The following is a 16,650-nucleotide window of genomic DNA, read 5'->3' on the forward strand; positions in this document are numbered from 1 at the left end:
TATCTGTTTCCTGCTTAACCAAACTAGTTATGGTCAAGGTTGCGTGCAAGGTGAGTCCAAGAAGTGAGGCAAAGCTCTGAATTTCTTTTCCAATAACTATACTTACAAAGAAACAGGACCAGAATCGGTTTTTCAATGTCTCCAATTCTGTTGCAAAAGGTCAACAAGGGAGAATTGTTACGTTTAATTTTATATAAAAAGTCTTAATTCATACCAACAGTTATATTTAACATCGAAACATTGAATTTTGATGTCCCTGACTACAGTAAAAGGTAGAGTATCAAATACATTCCACTTTTCGTTTTCGTGGTAGGAGTTTTCCCAGTTCAACAAATGTTTTAGGCATAATGTTTTATGTTGTTCTAGAATGACCACATTTGCATATTTTAATTTGCAGGTCTAATTTCTCCGATGATGGAGGAAGATTTTCGGTGCAGGTGAAGGAATTGATATGCCACGCATAGTCCAACTCCAACAAGCATTTCGTTGCCACCCTCACACTTCTTGTTTGGTCACTGGTACATTTAATTGTCTAATTTAACACTCTTCTATTTCTTGATAGCATTTGAAGATCCAGAATTTCCTGGACAGTAGGCCTATTTTAAAAACTTGTAAAAATAAAATTAGCATGCCAAATTTTGAGTCGAGAAGTAACGGCCTTCAACCTCAGTAACATATCTGAAAAAAACGGTCGGTTTGATGTTTAAAGAGTGTTTTCACTTATCAAATTCTTTGACAATGTTCTGTTAACTGTAGACCCGTTAGTAACTCTCTTCATGTGTTTAACCCATAGAAATTGAAGTAGGTAGTTAATTCTCTATGGTTTAACCCCAACAGTTTCTCCGTTATTTTGTGCAGTTGTGGCGTTCCACATACATACACGAACCCTAACCTGTGCAAAACAAATCTTGCACACATATAAACACTGGCACGTTTCAGGCTTCCTCAAAATGACAATTCAACACGAGATTTCGCAGAATTAGGTCTTTCGACGTGTTTTCTGCGACAAATGTGAACCAAGAAAGTGGGATTTGCAATAACTAAATTATTTCTGGTGACGACAGATCACCATTTTACATCAATATTTTCATTCGGATGGAAACTTTCGATGGACATGATGTTGTAACGTAAAGTCACCAGTGTAAACGTCCTAGAGACCTAGACCTAGGCTAGTCGAGTTTCCGAAGTTCGTGACTTAAGACGAGGCAATAAAGTTCATACTTTGCAAGGCTGACAGCGGTATAACATACGATAGTCCTATATCTTAGCCTACCCTGATATAATTACATGTGTTGGGGAGCTTGTTAGGATAAATGATATGGCAGAAAGTACTGATTCAATGACACCTGTGGAGAACGACATTAGACTTATGAAAATTGAAGCTGAGGCAGTAATATTAGAAGTGAAATATGCTGTTGAGCATGCTGAAATTTCTTCTAAATTATCAACTAGTGACGAAATTGCCTTTTTCAATGTAAGAACGAAGGAAGGAGAGACCTTTTGTGTGGAGCTCTCTGCATTGGGTTACCGAGTAAGTACATTATAGGGGACAGGCCTAGGCCCAGTTCCTTAATTAGTATGTTGAATGCTCCATTTGATCTGAAGGCATACTGTTTGCCACACAGTGAGTTATTGCAATTGCAAAATGTAGTACATCATTGATGTAATGTGACCAGATTTACCAAAGTAATAAGTTCCAGAATCAGGTCAACTTTATTAAAAGAACCAGATGTGCTTTGTTAATTGACCAGTTCAAACTATATAATGGGCAAGCCTAGGCCTGTGGCCAATTTATTTAGTCACTATACATACAATAACCCAAGGCCTACACAGTATGAGTTGAAGTGCAGTTATCAACATAACAATGCTGTACATACTGTATATAGGTAGGCCTTGGCCTTTGTTATAGTACTGCTACAACATTATTAACAGAGTTGCTGATACATGATAAATACATGATACATGGGGCTCTATTATTTGTGTGAATTAAGTTAAAAGAACATGTTCTGGTTGCATTAATTATTATAATTAGAATCAAACAATGGATGAAATTTGATATTTAGGCTTGCACTGTAGTGCCAACGTCAACATCATTTTACGAGCACTCAAATAATCAAGCACAAGTCTGCTACAGTACGTACGATCAGTGGCGGAGCTATTGTAGGGGTTTTGGTGGGGGGGCTATAATGGTCTGTAGGGGCGCTTTGACATTATCTAAGCGGAGCGCCACCACAGGTTGGTGCGGATCGTACAGACATTTTTTGAGTAAAGATACTCCCTAGATCGCCGGAAATGACCCTTTCTGGGCTTTGCTTATTGCAGATAAACAAAGAATAAATAGGTGTCATCGCCATTTGTGACAACTGGGAAGTTTATATGGGTGTTGAAAGTACATGCGCTTGGAAATAGTTTCATACAACGGAAGTGCCGATAAATTAAAGACAGCCATTAGAGCATTTTGTCAGAAAATTACACCAACAAAATGTGACAAATGTCCATTGGCGGCGATCATGGGGGGGACGGGGGGACATGTCCCCCCAATATTTTAGGTGGGGGATATAGTATCTAATATCCGCCCCAATATTTGGTGGCATAGTCTTTTTGGTGGCTATAAATAGAAAATAATGCCTGAGATTATTTATCCAAATCATATTTGGCGGTGGCTAAAACTTCATCCAACACATGCTGCATGAGGTAATTGACTCTTCGTGGTCATTTCTGTGACCTGTGACCGTATAGCATGTTGTCACTCATGATTATTATCATAATGTCTGAACAACTCTTGTATGAGTGTAAGTACGTACAATCATGATCCACATCGATATGGGTTCAATGTGTTTCCATTTGGCCTGTTTCCTACAAGATTTCTAACCGCAGGCGCGTAGCCAGGGGGGCAAAGGGGGAGACCCCCCCTCGAGCATATTTTTTGTATATATTTTTTTTTATGATATCAAAGTTTTATAATATAATAATAATAATAATATTTGTACACCAATAAATTAACTGTGTCTGAATTTTTGAAAATTCCCTGACCAACATTCTTCATCATACTTCCCTCTACTCCTGCAATTTTGACCGGTCTGTTAGGGGTTGAAGGTTTTTTCTTCTATATTGGTTGTCCATGGATGATATTTTGTGCAACATTATGGGCATGTTTTGAAGTGAATTTATTATTCAAAATCTGAACAAATAATGTGCTTAAAACCTTGAAAGTGGGGCTGACGGTATTGTGGGCCGTTACGTAGTATTACCTACAAAAGCAATGATCCACAGGAGATGCAATGAGGTCAAACGTGATGTGTGACTGGTGACAATCTTGAAAAAGGTTATGGTTGAAGAAAAAAATATTGGGAAAAACTTGGTTCTCAGGCAAAAGTGTACATCTGGTTGGTCATTTTCAAGCCCGAGAAGTGCCATTTCCGGTGATCTGGGGGGCTACCAAAACCAGAAATTTTCTTGTATGCTGCGCGCCAATTGATGGTGGCGCTCTGCTTAGATAGTAATATACAAAATATCATGAAATGCACGAACAATTTTAGGGATGAAAGTTACTACGCGCCTGCACCCAAGCAAATGTCCCCCCCCCCCAATATTTGAAACAAATCGCCGCTCCTGCAAATGTCAATAAGTAGATGAGAGCACAATAAGAAAGTCAATAATCGTTAATTCAAAAGTGGTAAAAAGCTGAAAAGGACACCATCAGTCCATTTGAGTCCGTCAGGGGGGCGGATGCAGGGGGCGGAGCACTCATATTTCTTCTCCTTGGGCTGTAACATTTAATGAAGACTGAAATCCTACATAAAGTCATTCTTTAAGCACCATAAGTCTGGCAAACCAACGTACTGTACTGTAAGCTTGACACTGGAAGTAGTGCAGTGAACTCCATTACAGCATTGTGAAATGCTATACATGTATGTTGAGTTGACTATTACTGCCCTAAAGTACAGAAGATGTACCAGCACAGAATGTTTGCATCATTCCAAATCCTTTTCTCTAAAACTGTACAATTGCGTAGCGAAAAATGGTTGCAAGATTTGAAAAACTTGATACAAACGTTTTGGAGTTTATTCTATTTTACAGTTTGCATTTCTCTTTGCTTGTCACTGAAGTTTAAGAAACCTAAACTGAGCGAGGCAGTCTTCAATGGATTTTCGGAACCGCGAGGGAGGCCCCCAATGACTTATTGGATTACAACGTCGGGTGGCTTCCATTGCAACACTTTAACTTAAATTTAGAATCTTTTCAACTTAGAGCGTCATTTCAATTGGAAACTGCACAATGTTCTTGGGTGAAGAACCCACCTTGATATGACCCGGCTGGGGTTAAAACCAAAATCTCCCGATTGCTAAGCCTCATTGCTTCAAATGCCTACGCCTTTATCCACTCAGTCACAACACCAGTAACTGTACCCTGTTACAGTAGCAGCATTGTGTTACGACCACTGGGCAGCAATATTTGTACTGTTGTGTGATTGGAATATTGTTAGATGTGGCATACTGTGGCTGTGCTGTACAAATCTACTGTACCATCTAATGTACCATTGAGAAATCAGATTCACTTACTGAGCACAGTACTTGTAAGAGGTTCGTGTAAGATCAGCTATTAATCTGTCATTTTAGTCTGGTCTGTTTATTTCAAGTTAGAGTAAGATATCTTCCACCAATGACCATCCTTTTGTCTCAAAGAGTGTGTTCATTATATTGATAATTGCTTTGAACAGAGACTGTAAAGTATTTATTTTAAAGCAGCCTTTTTGTACATAACTGTATTGATGCACAATGTTTATTAGACTTTCTGCAGTACAGTACTGTACTGTATATATACAGTATATTACTTAAAATAGGAGTGTACAAATCATGAATGCATTGCCCATAGATGTACCATAAATATTGCTCAACACATACAGTAATGTTAATTAGCTACTGACCCTTTTATTTAATTTATAATATAAATTCTCAGTTTTTCACAATCCTTATTTTGGTAAAAATGGACAATTCAAGCAAATTTAAGTAGGGTACATTGCATAGTGATACAGTACCTATATTATAATGGAGTTTTAGTTATTAATGAAATTGTATTAAACAAAGAAGATCATTTGAAACAAACTTTGAAAAGCTGCTTTAAGTGATCCCTGTGAAGCTGCAGGTATCAATTGGATGTAATCAGATGTGAAAGTCTGCAACCATGTCACCACTGGATATTGCAGCCATTATTACACACAAGGGATCAGGGAACAGTGTCCACTGACATAGTCAATTTCAGAACTGTGAGAATCAGTGTGTTTATTATTAAAGCAAAGACTGATGGTCATCAACAAATTTAAATGTCCTGAAGGACTTTACAAATTTTGAGTAAATGACTGAGTTCTGTTTTTTATTATTAATCTACTGTAATGGATATAGTTTGATTATATCACTGGAATTGTCACATTTATATCTCCTCAACTGATTTTCATGACAGTTACAGCCTTTCCCATTTCCTTTGAGGTGTTTTTACAGCTGGTGTACTGTTTTCTAGTGATACTGTAAGCACACTACTGTGGTAAATTAACGTAGTTTAGATTATCTGAATGTCTGGCAAAACTACTGTACTGTAAGTACAATACTGTATATTAAATGATATATGGCTGGAAGTTTGTAATTCTTACAGACTTAGGTTGTTCAAATTTCTATAAATTCGGTACTGTATGGTAAATGTGTTAACAGTAGGTAGTTGTACAGTGCTGTATGCAGGGAATAATTCTGTACTAGGTACAGTGCAGTATGCAGGGAATAATTTGGTACAGTACAGTACGCAGGGAATAATTTGGTACAGTACAGTACGCAGGGAATAATTTGGTACAGTAAAGTACGCAGGGAATAATTTGGTACAGTACAGTATGCAGGGAATAATTTGGTACAGTACAGTATGCAGGGAATAATTTGGTACTGTACAGTATGCAGGGAATAATTTGGTACAGTACAGTATGCAGGGAATAATTTGGTACAGTACAGTACGCAGGGAATAATTTGGTATAGTACAGTACTCAGGGAATAATTTGGTACAGTATGCAGGGAATAATTTGGTACAGTATGCAGGGAATAATTTGGTACAGTGCAGTACGCAGGGAATAATTTGGTACAGTATGCAGGGAATAATTTGGTACAGTATGCAGGGAATAATTTGGTACTGTACGTACGCAGGGAATAATTTGGTACAGTACAGTATGCAGGGAATAATTTGGTACAGTACAGTACGCAGGGAATAATTTGGTATAGTACAGTACGCAGGGAATAATTTGGTACAGTACAGTATGCAGGGAATAATTTGGTACTGTACAGTATGCAGGGAATAATTTGGTACTGTACAGTATGCAGGGAATAATTTGGTACAGTACAGTATGCAGGGAATAATTTGGTACAGTACAGTACGCAGGGAATAATTTGGTATAGTACAGTACTCAGGGAATAATTTGGTACAGTATGCAGGGAATAATTTGGTACAGTATGCAGGGAATAATTTGGTACTGTACAGTATGCAGGGAATAATTTGGTACAGTATGCAGGGAATAATTTGGTACAGTATGCAGGGAATAATTTGGTACTGTACAGTACGCAGGGAATAATTTGGTACAGTACAGTACGCAGGGAATAATTTGGTACTGTACAGTATGCAGGGAATAATTTGGTACAGTATGCAGGGAATAATTTGGTACAGTATGCAGGGAATAATTTGGTACTGTACAGTATGCAGGGAATAATTTGGTACAGTATGCAGGGAATAATTTGGTACTGTACAGTATGCAGGGAATAATTTGGTACTGTACAGTATGCAGGGAATAATTTGGTACAGTATAGTACGCAGGGAATAATTTGGTACTGCACAGTATGCAGGGAATAATTTGGTACTGTACAGTATGCAGGGAATAATTTGGTACAGTACAGTATGCAGGGAATAATTTGGTACTGTACAGTACGCAGGGAATAATTTGGTACAGTATAGTACGCAGGGAATAATTTGGTACTGCACAGTATGCAGGGAATAATTTGGTACTGTACAGTATGCAGGGAATAATTTGGTACAGTACAGTATGCAGGGAATAATTTGGTACTGTACAGTACGCAGGGAATAATTTGGTACAGTACAGTACGCAGGGAATAATTTGGTACAGTATAGTACGCAGGGAATAATTTGGTACTGCACAGTATGCAGGGAATAATTTGGTACTGTACAGTATGCAGGGAATAATTTGGTACAGTACAGTACGCAGGGAATAATTTGGTACAGTACAGTATGCAGGGAATAATTTGGTACAGTACAGTACGCAGGGAATAATTTGGTACAGTACGCAGGGAATAATTTGGTACTGCACAGTATGCAGGGAATAATTTGGTACAGTACAGTATGCAGGGAATAATTTGGTACTGTACAGTATGCAGGGAATAAATTTGTACAGTACAGTACTCAGGAAATAATTTGGTAAAGTACAGTACGCAGGGAATAATTTGGTACAGTATAGTACGCAGGGAATAATTTGGTACTGCACAGTATGCAGGGAATAATTTGGTACTGTACAGTACGCAGGGAATAATTTGGTACAGTACAGTATGCAGGGAATAATTTGGTACTGTACAGTATGCAGGGAATAATTTGGTACTGTACAGTATGCAGGGAATAAATTTGTACAGTACAGTACGCAGGGAATAATTTGGTACAGTATAGTACGCAGGGAATAATTTGGTACAGTACAGTACGCAGGGAATAATTTGGTACAGTATAGTACGCAGGGAATAATTTGGTACTGCACAGTATGCAGGGAATAATTTGGTACTGTACAGTATGCAGGGAATAATTTGGTACTGTACAGTATGCAGAGAATAAATTTGTACAGTACAGTACTCAGGGAATAATTTGGTAAAGTACAGTACGCAGGGAATAATTTGGTACAGTACAGTATGCAGGGAATAATTTGGTACTGTACAGTACTGTACGCAGGGAATAATTTGGTACTGTACAGTACGCAGGGAATAATTTGGTACTGTACAGTATGCAGGGAATAATTTGGTACAGTACAGTACGCAGGGAATAATTTGGTACAGTGCAGTACGCAGGGAATAATTTGGTACTGTACAGTATGCAGGGAATAATTTGGTACAGTACAGTACTCAGGGAATAATTTGGTACAGTACTGTACAGTACGCAGGGAATAATTTGGTTCACTACAGTACTGTACGCAGGGAATAATTTGGTACAGTACAGTACGCAGGGAATAATTTGGTACAGTACAGTACGCAGGGAATAATTTGGTACTGTACAGTACGCAGGGAATAATTTGGTACTGTACAGTATGCAGGGAATAATTTGGTACAGTACAGTACGCAGGGATTAATTTGGTACTGTACAGTACTCAGGGAATAATTTGGTACTGTACAGTATGCAGGGAATAATTTGGTACAGTACAGTACGCAGGGAATAATTTGGTACAGTACAGTACGCAGGGAATAATTTGGTACTGTACAGTATGCAGGGAATAATTTGGTACAGTACGCAGGGAATAATTTGGTACTGTACAGTATGCAGGGAATAATTTGGTACTGTACAGTATGCAGGGAATAATTTGGTACTGTACAGTATGCAGGGAATAATTTAGCGTTCTAATTCGGTTACATTGCATTTTTGAAAGCTCTGAATTTGTTTCTCATTGGCAACTTTAATGCTTCCTGCTCAAAAAGCTATATGGACACGGAACATTATCTTTACACTTGTGCAGCAGTTTGACTAAGTACTGTATGTTGTATCTAGCATTTTGCAGTGCGATACTGGATAAATTATTTCCAGACTGTATGTCGTGTACCCTCTCATTCTGTAATGTTATATTCTTTACAGGAACACAGTACTTTATACAGCACTTTTAATCATAGCGAAGGTTACTCTTCTCCTCACTTACGGTACCTGTCTCATCACAACAACTGCACACTTACTGACCTATCCAGAGTGGTCATCTTTGCCCCCATAAAGATAATACAGTGACTTGAGTCAATAACTATCAGTCCATGACTCCATCGATTGAGTCAGCAATATTGCTGATATCACTGACCTAAAATTGAAGTGAATGATTATTTATGTACTGCAGCTCTGCTGTTTACACATCTGTATATAGGGTCATAAAGTTATTTAGTCCTACAAACACCCTTAACAGTTACAACAGTTGGTTCCTTATAATGTTGCCGAGTACAGCACACACATCTAATGTGATGTATCGCATGTTTTATGGACATGTAGAGCTACTATGTATGGCATTACAAGTTACTGTGTTCTACTGTACTAGCTAATAGTCTCAGTCATTCATTTTTACCTGTCATTAATTGGGCCTAAGACAGTTCATTCTAGTATACATACATGTGTAAAGATTTTTTATAGGTAGCACCTGATACATGCTGTACATGTTTCTTACAGTAAGTTGTTATATTTTACAGGCACATGAGTTTTGTCATCCATTATTTGACCAACTGTGTTTCCTTGAAGGCTTCAGTGGGCGAAACAACAGCAGGATTTTAGAATTGTTCACTGTATTTAATTATAGGTTCTTGCTTGTCTCTATTAGCCCAAGGGTAATCAGCTCAGCTTGACACTATGCTGTACAGTATGTATGTTAAAGATGTCTCGAACAGTACAAAAGCGACATATGGCATTTCTTCTCATTAAGCATGCCTCGTTGATATTGACTCCCTGATCTTTCATTATTAACAATTTACTGTCTTGAAGTTGAATCTTGCCTGGAAGAACTTGCCACCAGCGACTTTGTATTGAACTATAGTACTGTTAGTAATTATACAGGACTTAGCATGGCGGGTGATTACACTACCCTAGATGTGCTTGCAGGACCTTAAGTATACACAGAGTTGAGAGATGGATGGGTTTTATGACCTCCAACATGCGTTGCGGTGCTTATTAAGTCATCAAAAATAAAAGACACATATAAATTATATACAGTAGATCATGGCTTAGTATCAGTGCGATGTATGATTAGTGAGATGGGTATTAAATACATCATATGGTGTACATACAACATGTTGTACAGTAAATAGAACCTGACATCTCTCCAGTGAAGGTCATTAAATCAAATTATTTCAAATGGAACATTACAGCTTCCACTAAGGAACTTTGAAACTACTGAAACAATATGAAAGTTATCTATGGACATTTACTACTGTTTGTAATCAGAATGTACTGTAATCCAGTAGGTGTATCAAGGGTGGTGGAGTGCCAAAAAGAGGTGAAGGAACCCCCAATGTGCTTTGTCATAAAAACAGTGTCCTTTCTAGGGTAGAAAAGTAGCCATCTTTGAAAGTAAAAGTGTCCTTTTGCTTTTTTGTTTTTTCAATTAATTGTCGAAATATTTCAACAAAATGGGCACTGAGCATGTACAAAAATTGCCTAGAACATACAATAAAAATATGCAGTTACTAATACTGGAATTTTTCCTTCTTGATGAAATATGTTTAGGTAATTAAACTTGTGGTTGTCCCCTCAATTCAGAGTTACATGTCCTTCTGCCCTTCCTCATTCCACTCCCCAAATCAAAGACTCTTCCACTCTTTCCACCCCTGTGTAGGATTGTAGTTACAGCAAGCAGTAAACTTGTCCAATTTAGTTGTTAGTTTTCTGCATATATAGAATAATACTGTCTGTGAGAGATACAGTATTTAGAAAACAAGAAGACTTGGGACTCAGTATACTGTATAATATTGCAGCACTGTCAACTTCAAACTATCAAATCCAAGTGACAAAAAGTTTCAGTATTTAAGTATTCAACTGCAGCTACAGTAAACTTAATGCTGTAAAACTACTGTACATTAATCTATAGTTCTTCTTTTTTCAATCTAACAGCCCCTCTTTTTATTTTAATGTATTCTTTTCTTGAACATTTGATATAAGTTTCTTTCCCCTTTTGTTTCAGATTGTTGGGAAGAACTTTGATGAAGTGTCTTCAGAAGATAATTTGACATACTATGAGACAATCTATGCCTTACTGGACAAGCACAGCCCACAGTACAGACTGACATTTGGAGAAGCTCTCGTTGGAAAACTAGAAGGACTTCAAAAACTTCAGGAAAAGGCAGAAAATGGAAACCACCACCATGCACCTGACAAGGAAGGAACATGACAGAACAGCGTGAGGAAGGCATCAGCCCATTGAGACTTTCAAATGTAACCAATGTAATATCATGCTTGTACAATATACTAAAGGGTAACTGTAACTCCAGAGTGTACAGGTAGCAGTGAAACTTGGGGATGTGGGTGCTCAGGACAGCCGAAATCAGGAATGCTATCAAATTTAATTGACCCTACTGTGTCTTACTATACACAGGGATGTAAGTCTTCCGTATTTTTACGGAAATCCGTTTTTTTTTTTTAATTCCAATAAGTCTTCCGTATTTTTACGGAAATCCGTTTTTTTTATAATTCCAATAAAGTTCCACAAAATTGTTCGAATATCAAAGACACAACGCGGCAAAAATGCCTGGCCCGTTGCAGCAAGCTAACTTCAATTTTCACTCATCGATCACTCAAAGTACCATTTCCAGTTTCGCATCATCGCATTGCACTGTACAACATTATGCCATGTGAATATCGTTGCGTACGTGCGAACTTCAAATCGCTATAGCTCATTTCTGTCGTTGAAAAACCTTGCCTAATTCATGTTGATTGGACTGCTAATTAATATTTTCGTAACTGCTGGTGCTCGACATAAGTTTTGGAATTAACGCTTGTGATATTTGTGAGCGGCGGAAATCTATGGGATACGTATATGAAAGTCGATATTTGTGATCGCATTCGAATGTGAGACTGTTTTTTATTCCGTAGTTCGCTGCGACGTATTCGTAACTTTGAGCTAGCCTAACATAACGATAGTGTGTAAGTAGTAAGAACTAGGGGTAGGATGTGCTAGCGCTAATACTTCTAAGCTAGCCTAACATACAGTAACGATAGTGTGTAAGTAGTCAGAGCTAGGAGTAGGATGTGTTAGGACGGCATTAACCTGGGGTCTCCGAATATTTTTCCGGTTTTTTTTTTGGGCTGCACTTACATCCCTGTATACACTGTAAATACATTTGTGAATTATACAGTAAAAACCAAGTTGGAATACTGCTGGAGAAAGGACAAACAAAACGGATTAATGTACTGTATGCCACAACAAACACAATATATGAATCACATTTGGAAATTATTTATGAAAGTGACTTGAAAAGTCCAGAGGACAAAAAAGATTGAATGGTAATGTCCTGTCTTTCATTTCAGAACAAGTTCTTACTGTTATTTGATGCTTCAAGGTGACACCATTACTATTGATAGTTTCATTGTATAATGTCTTCCCTAAGAATTAGTGTTACAATTAGCTCTGTGTTAAATACACAGAAGAGACTTGGGTGCTTACAGTACTATTCAGTACCATTAAATGGTGCAAAATAATTATCTAATGTGGGTTATTGTTGTTCTGTCTCAGTGGGCTAATGTCAACATATTCAAATGATCTTCAATATAACCCATTTGTTATTTTAATTTTTGTGTGAAATTTGTTGTGTGAAGTAAAAAATGTAGGTAAACTTAAAACAATGAGTGAATTGTGCACCTTTAGTAATTTTTGGCGATCATAGCATACTGGACTTACCTTTTGGCCAGTACACATTACCTTTCATATAAGAAAGACATGCTGTGGGAGATATGTGATTACGTAGTACTGTACATGTATGGAATCCTAACTATGGCATACAATAAACTTAGTAATCTTCCAAGAAGTGGATTAAGTATGTTATACTGTATGGGGCAAGGATACATTCCTCACACACTTCACTACTGAGGTGTTTGTTGTCCTTTTCATTAAAGGCATTGAAGACTCGCCCCAACCGCGTGCCGCCCTCTGAAAAAGTTAACTTTCTGTTGCTTGCAAGTGAAGATTTTTTCTTGTCACTACAAAATGCAGACAGCAATGAAAAGTGATACCTTGTTATCTTTAGCTGGACCTGAGATGTCCATCGCTGCTATGTATACTGTGTTGTGGGAATTGACCGTAGCTGCATGTATTGACTGTACACTAGTGTCTCATCACTGACGGTAGCAAGCTGTGTGTGTATTTTCTGGGATCGATGGTGGTGTCTAACACTTCTGTTACACCTCATTTGAAACTAGGTCAGATCACCGGCATCAGACGTTTCTTTGTGCTCGAGTCTTCACTCCCTTTAAAAAGTATGGACTAACTTGTCCACTACATTGATGTCTAAATGTCTGTAATTTATATGTTAAAGAAAGGCACATGCTGCAGTCTGGTGATGGCATTTAGATTATTTTGCTTGTTCTTAGCATTGGCAGCATTGCTGATGTATATATGTTTAACATCTCTCACCAACATGTGCGTTGAGAGGACTTCTGGTCTCATTAAGTACCTTGCAAGGTCAAGTTTGAAGGTTTATGGTATTAAAAAGTTGAAGAAATATATACTTTTATTGAGTAAACATCCTTTCCTTACAGAAGGTGGAATTTGCATGAAGGGTTTGTTGGTACTATTTTGTCATATACAAACATTAAACATGAACACTGCCCACTTAAAAAATGTTTAAAGTGCTCCTGTTTACATTTTTAAATGTAATTTACTGTAGCTTGGGGTTAGCATGGCTGGTACTTTGTTTCTGACATCTAGAGTTACCTAAATCATTGATATATTGTTTAATGTCTTACTTAACTTTGTATGAGAGTTGGGAGGTCGTCTTATTTCATACTTGGTAAGGTCATGTACATACGTTGTTGAAATCACTCAAAGTATACACTTCATGGGCCCAGTACAGTAAACAGATACACAGTCCACTAGGAGACCCAAGGCTAAAAATTTACTTGTCTTAGTGGTGATTTCAAAGATGGTTTGTTACCTTGTAGTGAGTATTCGTCCTATTTACCAAATATCTGATGTGAGATTTTATTATCCTTGTTATCCATGTTACAACAGAGATGTGACTCGTTAATACCCTGGGGACTCGTTTCCTGCGTTAATTAGTCAAGCATGGGCAAGAGCGAGACCATCAAGAGGGACAAGATTAAGTTAATAAGTAGCATGCGCTGTATTTCAATCAAAACTCAAATAATATCACAATTCTTAAGTGTCTGATTTATTGATGCTGTAGGGTTGTGTCATGTCTCAATTACCTTTAATCTTGGTGCTAGTAAATTTAAGTTTTAAAGAATAGCTACAATACAACTACCTTCTACTGTTGATTTTAATTTGTCAGAATCATGATGTTGTATTCAGCCACAGAGAAAGAGAAGTATTGGTTTGTTGGAAGGATATTCACTCCACAGATGAAAGAGAAGGCAGACTTTTGTAATATATATGTCTTTGTGTTCAAAATAAGAATGAGCAGGTATAAGAATAGGTCAAATATACGTAGTTGGTTTTGTATGTGTAGCCTTTTGCGCCTTAATTGGATACTTGATTTCCAAAGGACAGTTCCTCATAACTTCGTTTCAAACTGACTTTCATTTCAAGAAATCATGAAAGAGGCCACAGCATGAAAGCTTTCCAATTTGCTTTGCTCGTGTGTTTATCTGCACTACCATAAAAGGTGTAGGAAGCACAAACTTTTTAAATAGCTAGTTGGATGTCTTCGATCAGTACTTTTTCTGAGTAATGCCAAGAAAGTTTAACAACAGTTTTGGTAATATTATTGCTATACAATAATTAGTTCTGAGAAAAGATTAAAGGGTCAGTTATTGCACCTCTTGAGGTCATTAAAACTTCTTCATCATAAGTTCAGTTCAACCAAAGACATTGTTACAGTAAACCAACTGGCCGCTAGGGGATCCATATTTTGCCGAAAGATATTTTTCATCCTCACCTGCAGGGATTTGTGTGTCAGAGTCATTGGTGCTTTAAGTCGCAAGCTACCATGCTTTGCATGAATCGTTTAGTATTACTGTTCAGTATTGAATACGATGGCTATTAACTATTTTTTCTGCCTGACGTGGGTCATTGTGTTAGTGTTTCCGTCAACTTTTCGTTCCTTCCACCTTTCATATCTTGTATTCGTTCTCTCGAGTGTTGTTACTCCATACAGATAAGAAAGAAAAAAACATTCGTGTAGGACATTATCGATTACTAAATATTTTATGGTCGCAGTTTATTTATAGAAGGATGATGGTCTTTAGAAATATTTTTTTGAAGGTCCAACAGTAAGAGGTTAAGCAGCGTTTCGAGATTGTTCGCCATTTTTGTCAAAACGATTAGTGTTGATCACATTATCAGGGTTCAAAACAGTGTTAAATGATGTTAAACAGTGTTGAATGGTGTAAGCAGTGTTAAACTCAAAATGGTGTTACAGCTAGGGAATCTAATGGTATACAAATGGACTTGTACTCCGAGAGTTCCTCTTCACACGTTCATTCATTTCAAAGCATATTCAAACCACGTTAAGATAAACAATCTCTTTAAAATACATATATTATAATCAGATGGTGATATTAAAGTTTCTCTAACTTGTGATACTTTAAGTACCATGCCGCACAAGATATCTTAACACTTCATGGTAGCAGTAGCACCACCACTTTCTTTCTAGAAGTAATCAAAATCGACTATATGCACAATATTATTGTCTCTCAGCTCAATTACTCTTCTTTTTTTTTTGGGGGGGGGGGGTGTTTCAAAAACATATTGTTGCAATTTTATTGTACAATTTCATTATATATGCAGAAAGATATTACAAAACATGTAAAAAGAAAATAAAACAGCGGTAAATTTGCCAAAAGCAATTTCATAGATTTATTAAGTACCTGTTTACCTGAAGGTCAATATAATATCGACGTAGTATGAATACCATAATTGAGGGAGATGTTAGTTGTGGTTATTTAACTGAATAGGTATGTTTGCTGTCAAATTTCAAGTAAGAAATGATCGGTTTTTAATTAGTGACGAATTTTGTGGCGTTAGGGTTTACAACGAACACTAGAAAGAAGTGAGAATAGTGAAAGATTCAGTTGTTCGTTATTTTTCAGATTATAGTTGCTACTCTCAACGTTAGTTGTGGTTATTTAACTGAATAGGTATGTTTGCTGTCAAATTTCAAGTAAGAAATGATCGGTTTGTAGGTAGAGTTAGTAAGTAGTGACAATCTATGCACGTTTTGTATGAAAAGTACTTTTGCCATGTGTTGTTCACATGTTCGAAAAAATTAATAACAGAAACTTTCTATTAGATATTTTCCGGAACAGCTGAATGTGGTGTTATAATGCAAAGTAAGGGAGGCCATTACCACAATCTATCTTTAGTTAAAGAGTTCTAACGTTCATATATTGATAATAACTTATCTCATGTTAAGGACCGTAGGGCCGATAATGTCTGTTCTCGGTTGTTAGGTGTTTCTTACCATGCCATAACATTGCAACAGTGAAGTGTGCTGCCGATTTAGATATACTGTACGTATAGACTGTACGTATAAGCAATATCAATTGTAAAGAGGTCGCTATACAGATAATCATTCTTAATGATAATGTTAGAGTAATCACAAGTAGTGGCGAGTTGTTACTTTAAAGTAAAAACTTGAGAGTATTTTTCGGGGTCTGTCAAATAGAGTATAATCTATTTCCTTCTAAACTGGTTACGAATGTAAGGATAAACGCTATATA

General features: G+C 37.1%; 1 protein-coding gene across 1 annotated transcript; it reads left to right on the forward strand.

Moving 5' to 3' along the window:
* Positions 1-893: 893 nt before the first annotated feature.
* On the forward strand, positions 894-14,264 carry LOC139971318 (GSK3B-interacting protein-like). The gene is made up of 2 exons (XM_071977670.1): positions 894-1,531; positions 10,940-14,264. Exons 1-2 carry the CDS (start codon positions 1,319-1,321, stop codon positions 11,144-11,146), a joined length of 420 nt encoding a protein of 139 aa, XP_071833771.1. The 5' UTR covers positions 894-1,318; the 3' UTR covers positions 11,147-14,264.
* The last annotated feature ends 2,386 nt before the right edge of the window (positions 14,265-16,650 follow it).

Source organism: Apostichopus japonicus, chromosome 1 (assembly GCF_037975245.1).
Source record: "Apostichopus japonicus isolate 1M-3 chromosome 1, ASM3797524v1, whole genome shotgun sequence".
Classification (NCBI taxonomy): domain Eukaryota; kingdom Metazoa; phylum Echinodermata; class Holothuroidea; order Aspidochirotida; family Stichopodidae; genus Apostichopus; species Apostichopus japonicus.

Excerpts from the sequence above, each read along its gene's own strand:
- LOC139971318 (XM_071977670.1), top strand. The coding sequence starts at position 1,319 with ATGGCAGAAAGTACTGATTCAATGACACCTGTGGAGAACGACATTAGA. Across the intron at positions 1,532-10,939 it reads TCTCTGCATTGGGTTACCGA|ATTGTTGGGAAGAACTTTGA; the intron begins GTAAGTACATTA and ends CTTTTGTTTCAG.